At 35.6% G+C, this 14,855-nt stretch overlaps 1 protein-coding gene across 1 annotated transcript; it reads right to left on the bottom strand.

Annotated features, from left to right (window-relative positions):
* Window positions 1–732: 732 nt before the first annotated feature.
* On the bottom strand, window positions 733–12,367 carry zgc:73226 (uncharacterized protein LOC402792 homolog). The gene is made up of 6 exons (XM_067406677.1): window positions 12,065–12,367; window positions 10,084–10,240; window positions 8,767–8,854; window positions 7,690–7,766; window positions 5,100–5,246; window positions 733–2,100 (listed from the first exon to the last, which is right to left on the bottom strand). Exons 1-6 carry the CDS (start codon window positions 12,105–12,107, stop codon window positions 2,052–2,054), a joined length of 561 nt encoding a protein of 186 aa, XP_067262778.1. The 5' UTR covers window positions 12,108–12,367; the 3' UTR covers window positions 733–2,051.
* Window positions 12,368–14,855: the final 2,488 nt, after the last annotated feature.

Genomic DNA, 14,855 nt, shown 5'->3' on the forward strand with positions numbered 1-14,855 from the left:
TATATCTCACAATTCTGACTTTTTTTTTCTCAGAATTGTGATATAAAGTCGCAATTGCATGTTATAAAGTCAGAATTGCAAGATATAAACTCACAATTCTGAGAAATTGCATGAAAAAAAATTCAGAATTGCGAGTCTATAGTGAGTTTATAACACAATTGTTAGTTTATAACTCACAATTGTGACTTTGTTCAGACCTGTGAGATTAAAAGTCGCAATTGTTATAATGGCAGAATTGTGAGATATATACTGTACATACAATATTTGCTTTTTTTAAAATCTTCTCATCACCTTTGACATTAAACAGGGAAAAAAAGGGACTAAATATTGTGAAAAATATTAAACAAACATGTGACCACATGAAATCAGCAAGTTCATGTACATGTTAGGAATCTGTACTTCAAAGATTATTATAGTATAAGCTCAATAAAACAAGGTACTATATATAATTTTTAAAGGTGAAAGCCTCACATCTATTTTGAAATAAAATACCAGACCAAGCTGAAGGTGGTGAGAGTGACATTTATTGAGGTTGAGTCGTTACAAACAAGATTAATCTGACCAGAAAACCTAATGAGCTCCAGTTGCCTTCACAATACAACATAGAATGGGTCTATATCACAAACACGACAGTGCAACACAAGATTTATCATATTACTTGCTCCACAAATACTCAGAACAAACACCCTGTCAACCTGAATGCATGTCTTTCATTTGATTTGGAATGAGATGTAAAATAATACTTTTTTTTTTTTTTTTTTTTTTTGCTTTGCTCACTGTTGTTTTTTTCTCATTTACACTGTTTCAGCTAAATTTCAGTGCATTACTGTTTCTGTGTTCCCTGTAGTGAACTGTATTACACCTGACACACAAGAACACAGTCCTTTATGGACAACAAAAGAGAAACAACTACAAAAAAAGGGGGACAGTTTAGTCTTAAAATGATGCAAAGGGGTCATATCATACTTTTTATTCCCCTTGATGACCACATATAATGCTAATAAAGTTTATTGGTTTATTTTTTTGCATCAAAAACAAAGTTGTCTTTGCCTGAAAATTTTCAACCTGTTCTGAGCAAACAAAACATGTATATCTGCATTTGATAAGTCATGTGATAACTTATTAATCAGTTGAACATCCAAAATATTTAGGCCTAAATTTAAGATGTGTATTTGAATGTTCCATCTATTTGGACTAGAGTTTTAACATAAACAAACTGTTAAACTGCATATTTGTCAGGTCATACGGGTAAGATTTCTGTAATAGTACCAATAAATGAAATGTAATCATACATGTAATCAAATGAAATCATAATCAGGTTTACATATTTATCATTAATAAAAACAATTTGTTTCAATCTCATTCATTTTAACTAACTGAATATTGCTAGCCATATTTTATCCATTCATACTTTTAACTGAATAAATTTAATTGTTTTCATAATGAACAGGTTTATGCAAATTCTAATCAATTTGAATAAATGCATTTTGAAAATAATTTTTTTTAATATAATCAAATAGATGCAAATAGTTCAACTACACCATAGTTTGTTTTTTGAGTGCAGTAATCTTATCAGTTTCATTTATGTATGACTGAAAAATATGCATTGCATTGATAACAGTTTAACAGTTTTTTATGTTGTGTAATCCAAATGGATATAACTTTATATGTAATACATTTAAGTCTAAATCTTTTTTTTTTTTTAGTGAGGAGGATTTCAGAACAAATTGTTTTTGTAGCGTTGTTTCAATAAATGCTCTTCTCAGGAAGAAAATTTAGATTTCTGAAATGTACGTTATTCTTAAAACAGTATGCTGTCATATACATCAGGCTCTTTTATCTGAAAAGCTTCGATTCCTCATGATATGACCCCTTTAAATATGTGGAGACACACAGAGACAGACAGACTGGTTTTGCGGCAGGACAGACAGACAGACAGACAGTGGCAGAAGAGGCAGTTGCCCATCACAAGAGGAGAAGAGAGGCGTGATTGGGCTACAGTGCTAGCGGCAGCGGTCTTAGCCAATCAGTGAGCTGCCAGATGTCACATGTCACAGCGTGCTGGTGGAGGAGGATGCCAGCCGTTTTCCTATGTATATTCTGAGAAAGACAGAAAAAAGAAAGAAACAGACAGAGAGAGATCATCTGTCATCGTTTGTCTGATGGTCGAAAATTCAATTTGTTCAGCTCAATACATTTTAGAGAGTCTGAGCCCAAACATTTTTATTTGTTTCTGATTTATTGCAAACACAGACATACGGGACTCGGGGGCTGCGACAGGACCCCGGCCTTGGGACACGCTCACAACGTCATGAGCCAATCATATTCAGATTACATTTGATCTACAGTCATTTTTAAAAAGCACAATGGCAGAGAAGCCTCATCTATGTGGTGTGCACTAATGGTCAAAATTTTGAGATCAGTATTTAATAGTTTTATTCAGCAAGGACACATTAAAATCATCAAACAGTACGTCACATTATCAGCATGTCATTCACTGCATTTTCAGGAGCAACTCCTGTTTTTCATTCACATGCACAATGATAATTTTGCAGATTCACTCTTGCATTTAAATGCATAAACACTCCCAATCAGAAACACATAAAACAGACTGCTGTCACTTATGGATGGCAAAATGCAGAGTCAAGTGTTTGAGAACTATGTGTACTAAGTATGCACGATATATCGGCCTGATAAGAAAATTTGGCCGATATATTAAAGCCAATAAATAATGGATTGTTTCCTTCAGCTGAGACACTTCAGATGTACAGTCTGCCATGATGGTTTTGAATTGCTTGAAATATGATTGAAATCACTTCAAAAAGGAAAATACAGTTAAGTACAACGTACAGCGCAAGTCTGTCATATAGGCTACATAATATTATGAGAACATTATAATTGTGTGTTTGGGACATGACTTTTAATGGTGAGACTTTTATTGTAATCAAGCTCTCAAAAATTATATAAAAATTTTGATTTAGAAAGAATTATCAGCCAAAATTTTCATATCGGTGCATCCATAATGTCTACAATAGCGTTTATATATTTAATTTTCAATGCAAATAAGGCGTATGATGGGTTTGAAAACGGCATGTTTAAAGACTCCTTCCTAATCAATCATCTTTTGCATTAAAATCAGTGGTACAGCCATAGACTTCAGTGGGGTTGTATGGGATGACCATCCACAGAATCCTATGCTTTTATTTATGCAGATAATAAACAGTGCTAAAGGTGCCATTGAACTTTTTTTACAAGATGTAATATAAGTCTAAGGTGTCCCTTGAATGTGTCTGTGAAGTTTCAGCTCAAAATACCCCATAGATTTTTTTTTAATACATTTTTTTAACTGCCTATTTTGAGCCATAATTACATATGCACAGATTAAGCGCGCGGCCCCTTTAAATCTCCCGCTCCCTGCCCCCGCAAGCTCTCGACAGCCTTAAACAGCATAAACAAAGTTCACACAGCTAATATAACCCTCAAAATGGATCTTTACAAGATGTTCGTCATGCATACTGCATGCATGCGTCGGATCATGTGAGTATGGTATTTATTTGGATGTTTACATTTGATTCTGAATGAGTTTGATAGTGCTCCATGGCTAAAGCTAACATTACACACTGTTGGAGATTTATAAAGAATGAAGTTGTGTTTATGAATTATACAGACAGCAAGTGTTTAAAAATGAAAATAGCAACAGTACATTAGCAACATGCTAACGAAACATTTAGAAAGACAGTTTACAAATATCAGTAAAAATATCATGTTATCATGGATCATGTCAGTTATTATCGCTCCATCTGCCATTTTTCACTGTTGTCCTTGCTTGCTTACCTAGTCTGATGATTCAGCTGTGCACAGATCCAGATGTTCTGCCCTTGTCTAATGCTGTGTTCACACCAGACGCGACTTGCGCGAATAAATCGCGCTATTCGCGCGTAGTTGGACGCTTGAACATTTTGAGTTTACTCGCTTCATTCGCGCGTGACATTCGCTTCATTCGCGCGTGAAAATCCCTTCACAACAGACGCGAATTTGCGTCATGAGAGGGGCTCTCCCGCTCCTTTATGTGTCCCAGACTCTCCCACTGCTTCTGCACACTTCCTCTGAATAAACACAACTTGTCAGTGGGGAAATAATTGTAAATTACAGCGAATAAGCTCAATTGGTCGTCTTTAGTTGGCTTGTAGTCTCAATATGTATTTATATATATGTATATATATAGCTCAAATTGAGTAAAGACCGTTTTTTACAACTTATCAGATTGTCCGACCTCCTCACTCACTTTCTTTCAAACACGGTCCTTTTTATTTCTGTTTCTATAAATGTATGAAGATGTACAGCGACGATGATTTTGTCCTCCATTGTTGTTTCGAATTTCTGCCTCAGCTCGCTACGTCACGTCACTACTAGAGCAAGCTCCCGATTGGTTAACGCGGCGCGGAAATTCGCCAAAGTTCAGATTTTTCAACTTGCGCGAATCGCGTCATTCGCGCGAATCGCTCAATTCGCGCCGCGTCATTCGCGCCGCGTCATTCGCGCCGCTTCATTCGCGCGAATCGCGCCGCAGGATGTCAATTCGCGTCTTTGCATTGACTTAACATGTAAATCACTCGCGCTTACCGCTTCATTCGCGTCCAGTGTGAACGCACCATAATGCCTTTCATAATGTTGGGAACATGGGCTGGCATATGCAAATATTGGGGGCGTACATATTAATGATCTCGACTGTTACGTAACAGTCAGTGTTATGTTGAGATTCGCCTGTTCTTCGGAGGTCTTTTAAACAAATGGGATTTATATAAGAAGGAGGAAACAATGAAGTTTGAGACTCAATGTATGTCATTTCCATGTACTGAACTCTTGTTATTCAACTATGCCGAGGTAAATTCTATTTTCAATTCGATGGCACCTTTAATTCTGTTAAATATTGAAATAAATAGGGAAATATATATGGACTATTTGTACATAGATACATCTCATTGCCGGAGTTTTAATGAAATATGATCACACTTGCTTCCTGTGCACTCTGAGCAATGATATTAAAATAAAAATATTAGAAGTTATAGTGAGAAATACGATATGAGAAAGTGGCTCACCCCAGACCCAGCGTCAGAGCGTGTGAGGCGAGCAGAGAGGGCAGGAGGATGAGGAGCACGTCTGAGGAAAACAAACCCCTCTTCATCACCTCAGTCTTCCTCACGCTCAGAGAGCCGGACTGCTTTGGGTGATGAAACACAAACTCCCTAAAAAGAGAGAGAGAGAGAGATCAGGGTCATTCAGCAAGATAATCTCAATATTTATACATGGATTTGGGACACTGAAGATGTGAGAATATAAATATATTCCATTTATGTTTATTTGTATAATGCTTTTCACAATAAATATGGTTTCAATTCAGCTTTACAGGAAATACATTCAAAGTCTCATAAAAATGCAGACTCTTTTGCATTTTTTAAATGCAATACAAAATTTCTCATGATAAATGACACAGTATTATCAGCATCATTTCAGTGAGAAGTTGATTTGAAAAAATGCACATGAATCTGCAAATGTCTCAGTATTTGGTGCATCTCTCTTTTGCTGTAATGACAGCAGCACCGGAGCAACATGAACAAAACCTGATGATCATGAGATAATTATTACTTTATAAACTGTAATCACTATAGCTTCTGGTAACATCTGCGGCAAATGATGTATGTAGTAGTAGGTTTTTTTTTTTTTTTTCACCATTGACTCCCATTATAAAGCTTGGAAGAGCCAGGATATTTTCTAATACATCTCTGATTGTGTTAATCTGAAAGAAGATAGTCATATACACCTAGGATGGCTTGAGGGGGAGTAAATCATGGGATCATTTTCATTTTGGGGTGAACTATCCCTTTAACAAGCATGCACCATGTGATCCCGAAGGTGTTTTAAGCTTAATGAAACAGATTAAGCCAAATTCAGCATTGTAATCCCAGTTTAAATCTTGTCTATCCTCTCATATAAAGCTTGTTGCTAAAATGCAGCACCTCATACACATGTGGGAGAGCAGGAATACAAGAAAGTCTCATCTTTTGATGATACGAGGATCTAAACATCACAGATTGACATCACAGCTCAATGCAACCAAGATAAAACAACTCTCTGGTTGCAGGAAAGTGGAGCAGATAGTGTATTATAACATTTTTTTTATTTTTGAGTAGGGTTGCAATGACATCAATAAAATCTACTAAGGTTTTTAATGTGACGTTTTAATTTTAAATGACACTACATCAGCTCTATTTCTAAAGACTGATTTCAAATCACTTTTGAAACATTTGTGCAGCAAGATTTACGCAAATATGCACCGTCATGAAAACTGACATTGACAAAGTAAAGCTTATTGTGCTTTCTCAAAGGTTTTTGCTCTTAATAGCATCATGATATGGGTCTCTATTGCTGAAATCTGCAATACTACATTATTAAATGTTGCAATCCAAAAAGTTTTTTGTGACAAGGTTTATCTGTAATGATATGTGCATTAAGAACTTTCTCCTCTAGATAGCCAACTCATCCACTCGTTAAACGCTACACAAGCGAGGCTCAGATTCGCTGACTCATGGTGTGGCGCGCAAGCTATTTTTGTGTGGCGACTAAATGATCCTCTCTGAGATTTAAGCAGAGGTATGCAGGGCTAACGGAGGTCAAGCGCTCTACTGCAAGAACTGGCAATCTGTGAAGCGCTCGGTTATTCTGAAAGGACACACCAGCACACAGGAACACCTCATTTATTTTCTTCCATAACGACGTATTTATGCCTGTAATATGCATTATTTTTTCTAGGACTGCATCATGTGCAAAAAAAGTGTAACAATTTTTCATCTTTATTATTATCTATTTCAGGGATTTCTGGCTTTCTACCATTTAAATGTTTAGGGTCGGTAAGATTTTTTTAAATGTTTTTGAAAGAAGTGTCTTTTGCTCACCAAGGCTGCATTTTATTTGATCAAAAATACAGTAATATTGTGAAATATTAATTTCTGTGATCAAAGCTGAATTTTCAGCATCATTACTCCATTCTTCAGTGTCACATGATCCTACAGAAATCATTCTAATATGATGATTTGCTGCTCAAGAAATATTTCTCATTATCAATGTTGAAAACAGTTGCTTCATATTCTGGTGTAAACTGTGATGCATTTTTGAGGATTCTTTGAAGTTCAAAAGAACATTTATTTGAAAGAAAAATCTTTTGTAACATTTTAAATGCCTTTACTGTCACTTTTGATCAATTTAATGCATCCTTGCTAAATAAAAGTATTCTTAGTATATATATTAATTCATGCAATGTCATGTAATGCAAATAACACAAATTTAAAAAAAAAAAAGATTAATGGTCTCATAAATAGGCTTTCATGCACAAAAAACATTTTTTTCCTTTGAATTTTGGGGTGAAGTATGAATTTCAATTCATATTTGTATATAAAAGCAAAGAGTTTTCTGGAGTTTTGTTGTTTAATAGTCCCACAAACCCCCCTGCAGTTCCATTATATACCACAAACTCCTGCTTAAAATAACTCTTAACTCTATTCAAACCTGATACATTTATTAACTACCATCTATCAACCGCCTATATCACTTTAGAAGGTGAACCGAAGAGCTGAAGAGACTAACATGATTTAAGAACGTAGAATCAATGTATGAATTAAAGGTAAATCTTACTTGGGCGGGAGGTTTTCTGGCCGACTGGACCAATCCCACACCCATTCAGCACTCACTCGCCTGTCATTCTCATCTGACTGAAAGAGAGACAGAGACTGTGTGAGTATCATTTACATGCATTAAATCAGTGGTTCTCAACTGGTTTTGCTTCAGGAACCAGTTCATGTTACAGTGGACATCAAGTGGTGACCTGATACAAAAACAAAATTGTTTTGTCATTTGTCGGGTCAGATCACAGCGCACAAACACCAGGGTCACAAATTACAGGGGATGCCACCAAAATTAATAAAAACGCTTCCAAAAACCAAGATATGGTGAAAAAATGTCTCAGTATTAGTTCTTGTTTTTAGTATTTATTAGCAATATCATATGAGCAAACGTGCGGTTTTCCTGAATATCAGCACGTTTGCAAATGATATTGATTTTACAGCAATTCAATAAACAATAAGTTAATAGGCTATCAAGTGACTTACATTTTAGACACAATATTGTCAGTTTTTCCTCTATTTTGCCAATGAAAATAGTCCAAACAGTAGAGCCATTGCGCATCTCCAAGCAACACAGATTCAGTTTTACTACTGAATGAATCCGTGTTTTGAACAAATCGTTCTAATGATGAGTAGGTCAGTTCTGCTTTGTCCCTCAATGAATCAGCTATTTTCAACGAATTGTTTGACTGAACGATTCAATGACTAACTCATTAAGACAATGATTTGCTGCCACCTAGTGGTGGCTTTAGTATCATTTTATTTTAGCTGAGGGACTGAGGGACAAAGATTGAATGTTGCTTTGGGTTGTGATTGTAACAACAGTTCTGGTTAAAGAGATAGAATGCATTTATAGACTATTAAGAGCAAAATATGAGATAACGTAAATATAACATTGTAAATATATAAAAAATGTAAATATAGCTTGATCATTGAGTGACCAATTACCATTGTAGCATCTCAAACTGTCATAATAAAAGTACAGTCATGACTGTTACCATCATAACTTCAGGTAACTTCTTGTTGTAACTATAAAAAAACTCCATTTACTGGCAGTGTTGGGTGAGCTGACATAGACTGAACATGTTACCTGTATAGTAACACAATCTGTGCTGCTGCTGCCCTCACTGGCTGGTTTAGGAGATCCAGATGTCCTCGGGGTCACGACCTGTGGAGGACTGAAATCATAGAGGAAACTTGTTTTACAGCATGCTGACTGTTTTTTGTAGCTGCTGTTTGTTACAAAATGATTAATGGAGAATGGATGCTTTGGAATTCCACCCCTTACACATACACACTCAGATCTTGTGAATGTTCATGAGAGTTGAATTCTCAGTTGTGTTTTCAGTTAAGTATCAACATAACTTCTTAGATGTTTCACCAGATATGTCTTAAGCCCTATTTGCACGGGATTAGTATTATCTGGGGACCTCTAGTCGTTTGTAATAATTGCAGAGGTTGTCTGTGATCTCAATTCTGTGCTAACTGGCCATGTCTGTAATTTGTAAAGTAAAAATTCCCCACAAATGACCTACCATATTTTGCCGAACACTGAGGTCCTGTGATAATATTAGGTCCTGAGTGAATCGGCATCTCTGTGATTTGGTGGGGTCGTATACAATTTTTCAAAGTTTTTGTTTTTGTGCGCCTTTTTATCCATCTTTCGCAAAGAATGAAGAAACAACCAAAAACGTTTTATTCTGCTGCCAGGCCAGTAGATGGCGATGTCACTTTGTAAATAAACTACACACCTATAGACTGAACACGTAATACACATGCGTGCTAGCACTGGGAAAAAAGTCCTAGGAGGGAAAAAACCCCTTGGAAGATATATATATGTAAATGTATATGGAGATCAAAATCTGAATTGTACATTTTTATTATAGAGATTAAAAATCGATTATATATAAATATATGTAAGCGGATACGGGGATTAAAAAAAACTGTGCATGACCTCACCGTAATCACAAATTTGCGTTTTGTGGTTTACATGGACATGGTATAATGGTATTGTTTTCAAAAACGTGCACTTTTTAAGCCGTTTCCAAAAGTTTACGTTTTCAGGCCCCCAAAACATTGTTGTCGCGTAAATGAACGGCCAAACTGCATAAAAAGTATGTAATCACTCATCAATCATTAAACATGTTGAAAACCGATTGAAATAAAACACTGCAAGCGCAACACTACTAAAATCACTACATGTGCTCCGAACATGTTTGCAATGATGCATTTCAATATGTATCATGTGCAAAACAGCAATGATTTGAGTGTCAGGCTAGTAAGGTGTATGTAAACACATGGCTTGAAAAAATAAAGAGATCTCAAGGCAGATTTATTCACGTTCAAATGAACTCTCAATATTCATAATTCCCAAAGAAAAGCTTAAATAGGCCTTTCAGGTACACACCTTTCTGTTTGACTACTCCTCTCACACTCCAGCTGAGCTTCCAGCAGAATCCTCTCCAGCTCCCCCTGCAGGAAGGAGGCTGTGGTGCCCTGTGCTCCTACTTCTCCTTCTGTTTGACTTGCAGATGCCACCAGACCCTCCAGCTCCACCCAAGAACCTGACGGACATATGAACCACATGGACTTCAGGATACTTTTAGATCAATAAAATGGATTCAGTCAGGATCTATCTATCTATCTATTTTTTGTTTTATCATTCTATCTATAATTCTACCTATCTTTAATTCTGTCTATTATCTATTTTTGTTTTATCTATCTATCTATCAATCATTCTATCTATCGTTCTATCATCTATTTTTTTGTTTTATCTATCTATCTATCATTCTATCTATCTTTCTATTTTTCTATCATTCTGCCTATCATCTATCCAATTTTCATTTTATCTATCTATCATCTATCTATCATTCTGTCTATTATCTATCTATTTTTTGTTTTATCATTCTATCTATCTATTGATCGTTCTATCTATCTATCTTTCTATCATATATTTTTTGTTTTACCTATCTATCTATTGTTCTATCATTCTGCCTATCTATCCAATTTTCATTTTATCTATCTATCATCTAACTGTCTATTATCTATTTTTTGTTTTATTTATCTATCTATCATTCTATTATCTATTTATTTGTTGTTTTAGCATTCTATCTATCGTTCTATTGTTCTATCATTCTGCCTATCTATCAAATTTTCATTTTATCTATTTTTTTGTTTTATCATTCTATCTTTCTATTTTTCATTTATCTATCGATCTATAATTTCTATCTGTCTATTTTTGTTTTATCATTCAATCTATCATTTTATCTATGGTTCTATCATTCTCTCTGTCTATCATCTATCTATTTTTCATTTTATCATTCTATCTATCATTGTCTATCTATCTTCTATTTTTGTTTTATCATTCTATCTGTCTGTCTGTCTATCATTTTATTGTTCTATCTCTCTGATTGTTGACATCAACACAAGAGATTGCTTACATAAGCATTTTATTTCTGTCAGAGATTAGCCAGTCACCTCTCTCTCTCTCTCTCACACACACACACACACACACACATCTCATCCATCTCTTCCTTCCTTCTAATCCTGACCTTCATCATCTTTCCTCATGTGTCAAACATCTTCTCTTTCCGCATTCCCTGCTCATTTTGTGGTTATTTTCCAGACACAGTAGTTTTGCAGTGGAGGGAGGAGAGACTGTGCCATTGCCCCAGATTCCTCAGCATGTGGAATTGTGACATAACCACAGACGAGGGCCGTGTGTTACGTGTGCCAAGCCTAATATCAAGCTGTGAGTGTGTGCATGAATGAGGGAATGCGCATGTATTTGTGTGTTTTATGAATGATAATGTATTCCCAGAGAGGGATTCGGTTTTATGAAGAACTTGTGTTCTGCAAACACTATTGTTCTGACATTTTCCCCTGTGGACAGTTTAAGCCACTGATCAAATTATGAGTTGTTAACCCTCTTCACTGTAATTGGCTTAGAACAGGCGAGTCATGGAATCTATTTACATAACAATACAGACAAACAATGGCACAGCACAATAAAAACACACAGATAGTCTAAGGTTATATATGTGCATTGTAACACCATCCAAAGTGATTATTTTAAAATAGAAATTCATAGTAAGTTAATTGTAATTTCATCGTTATTTTTTTATAATTGAGTTTAAAATGTCTTTTAAATCGTATTCGAATGTTATTTTTTCTATTAAAATTAGAACAAGTGTGTAATTTATTTGTAAATAATGTATGTATAATTATATACTATGGGTATGAAATCAAATTATAACAACATAATTTAAATATATAAATATCTATATAACATATATAGCCTATATGTCGAAGGTTATAAATATCTATTTCACATATCTCTGTATCGCAGGTTATAACAATGAAGCAGTGTTATGGAAACATTGTCTTACCGTGCAAAGCATCGTCCGGTGTTTGAGATCCTGACAGAGCCATGATGGGACAGAGTTCAGGAGGAGATGCACTGACTTCAGCTCCTTGCGACTTTTTTGTCCGTGTTTAACAGTCCTCTGCGTTTGTTGACAACACTTTTGTGGGTGTATTTGAGTGGCTAATGCTCGCTGATCTCCTTTTCTTAGAAGACATTAACTTTATTTCCTCCAGGGGGCGCTCAGTGGCTCATACAACAGACACCTCCATTGAATTTCATTCAGATCACACGGCTATTTATTTATTTAAGTATTTATATTGCATAAAAATGGGAATACGCTAAATAATCAATATAAATTTAGCCATACAGAGACGCCTAATTTACATGTGACACTGAATATAATTAATAGATATTTTACTTCAAATAAATGGACCAATCAGATGCAGTTTGCGGGACTCTACGCCCCGCCCCCCGTTTCACTGTTCTGCCATTCTCCCTACTTATTCTATTTTTATGACGTTAGTGCGGTAATCTTTCTCCCCACGTGTTTCAGCAGGAGGTAAATATTGGCACATTCCTTTCTTTTCCATAAATAGGCCTAAGCAGCCTATCTTTGGTCTAAACTGGACAACAACAAAAACTCAGCAAATTAAAGATGTGTTTATATTATAGCTATTCCAAATGACCCATGTTCAGATATGACTGAAAGGGTAAGTATTAGATGTTTTTCTTTGATAACGACACAACACTGGTATCTTTAATTAACTTGCATGTCAAAAGAAAACATCCAGCAGGTGTTGTTTACCATTTAGAGTCACCTGACCTCAAATAAACTCTGAATGACATGGACAGATAGCTACCTAATCTCTTCTGATAACCACATACACACACACATCACCTAATCCGTCTTTCACTGACAAAAAAAAAAAAAAAAACCATGGTACTGCTGTATTTTTGCAGGTTTAAGTGTTGCATTTCAACTGTGATCATTTAAAGGATTAGTTCACTTTCAAATGAAAATTACCCCAAGCTTTACTCACCCTCAATATATGACTTTCTTCTTTCAGATGAACACAATCGGAGATTGTTTTTTAAGATTCCTAATATTGTTTTGGGAGTCTCCTACAACAGGTTTACATGCATGCAAGGTCAAAAAACACTTTTGTTTTCTCATAATTATACATTTTAAGGGTTAGTTCACCCAAAAATGAAAATTCTTTCATTTATTACTCACCCTCATGCCTTTCCACACCCGCGATACCTTTGTTAATCTTCAGAACACAAATTAAGATATTTTTGTTGAAATCCAATGGCTCCGTGAGGCCTCCATAGGGAGCAATGACATTTCCTCTCTCAAGATCCATAAAGGTACTAAAAACATATTTAAATCAGTTCATGTGAGTACAGTGGTTCAATATTAATATTATAAGGCGACGAGAATATTTTTGGTGCGCCAAAAAACAAAATAACGACTTATTTAGTGATGGTCAATTTCAAAACACTGCTTCAGGAAGATTCGGAGCGTTATGATTCTTTTGTGTCGAATCATGATTCAGATCGCGTGTCAAACCACATCAACTGCGGAAATCAATATTGGACCCACATCTGTATAGCAGAACTACAGAAACGTGAGTTAGCCAGTTAGCGGGAGACAGACTGGTGTACATTACACCACATAACATGTACAAAACTACGAATTTTGAACAATCGCTAGAAAATGTAAACATCAATTATTAATCATACAGGTTGAGATTCAGAGAAGCAAGCTGGTCCAAAGAAACTGGGCATTGATCCATATTTTAAGACCAAGCATTTTGTGAATCCTGCGTTAAACTCCAAGAGGTTTGAGAAGCAGTTGTCAGTAAAATGACGAGAACACAACAAAAGATTGTACTGCTGTGGTATTGTTGAAAAAATTCATTTTCCCTGGTGTCTGCACGCGCAATATGTGGGCGTATGCTAATGTTTCATTGTGACATCACAACGAAACGGCTTGGGATTCGTTTTACAAACGACTCGTTTAATTGAGTCGAATCTTACTTTTGAGAGACAATAACTTTAAATACAGTGCACTTTCAGATTTAAAACTTTGCAGGATGATTTCATTCACTTAGAGCTATGTTACACACTGCATGAAAGGTCATTTTCAAAAATCCATAATGCGGCACTTTAATAAATATCCTGACTCATCCGAGCTTAATAGCGGCAGTGAATGAGACCAATGAGTATGAGCTCAAGAAAGTGCCTCCGTCCATCATAAACGTACTGCACACGGCTCCGGGGGGTTAATAAAGGCCTTCTGAAGCAAAGCGATGCGATTGTGTAAGAAAAACATCCATATTTAAGTTATGAAGTCAAATATCTAGGCAGAATGAGTTTCATTCTTTGTCCAGTAATGTCAATGTTTAGTGCACTCTAAAAAAATCTGGGTTAAAAACTACCCAAGTTAAGTTGAAAATGGACAAACGCAGCGATTGGGTTGTTAAATCAACTCTGCTCAGAGAACATATGGTCCCTCTCTACATAGAGTTAAAATAAGACTGAAGCAGAGTTAAAGTTAATGAGATAATATGCTGTTTGTGGAGTTGTTTAATCAGATCTTGATTGATTTATTGTCTTTTATCTTCGTTTGATTTCATCTAAGGCTGTGGCTGGAAGTCATTTGTAGTTATTGTGTTTCTCTTCATTGATTCTGCTTGTTAACAGCAGGTGTTCATCACTAATGCTCAACTTAATCACTTAATTTTAACTCTGCTTCAGTGTTACTTTTTGTTTTCATTTTTAAACAATAGTTGAGTTAAATAAAACTGCCC

Source organism: Chanodichthys erythropterus, chromosome 13, assembly GCF_024489055.1.
Source record: "Chanodichthys erythropterus isolate Z2021 chromosome 13, ASM2448905v1, whole genome shotgun sequence".
In the NCBI taxonomy this organism is placed as follows: domain Eukaryota; kingdom Metazoa; phylum Chordata; class Actinopteri; order Cypriniformes; family Xenocyprididae; genus Chanodichthys; species Chanodichthys erythropterus.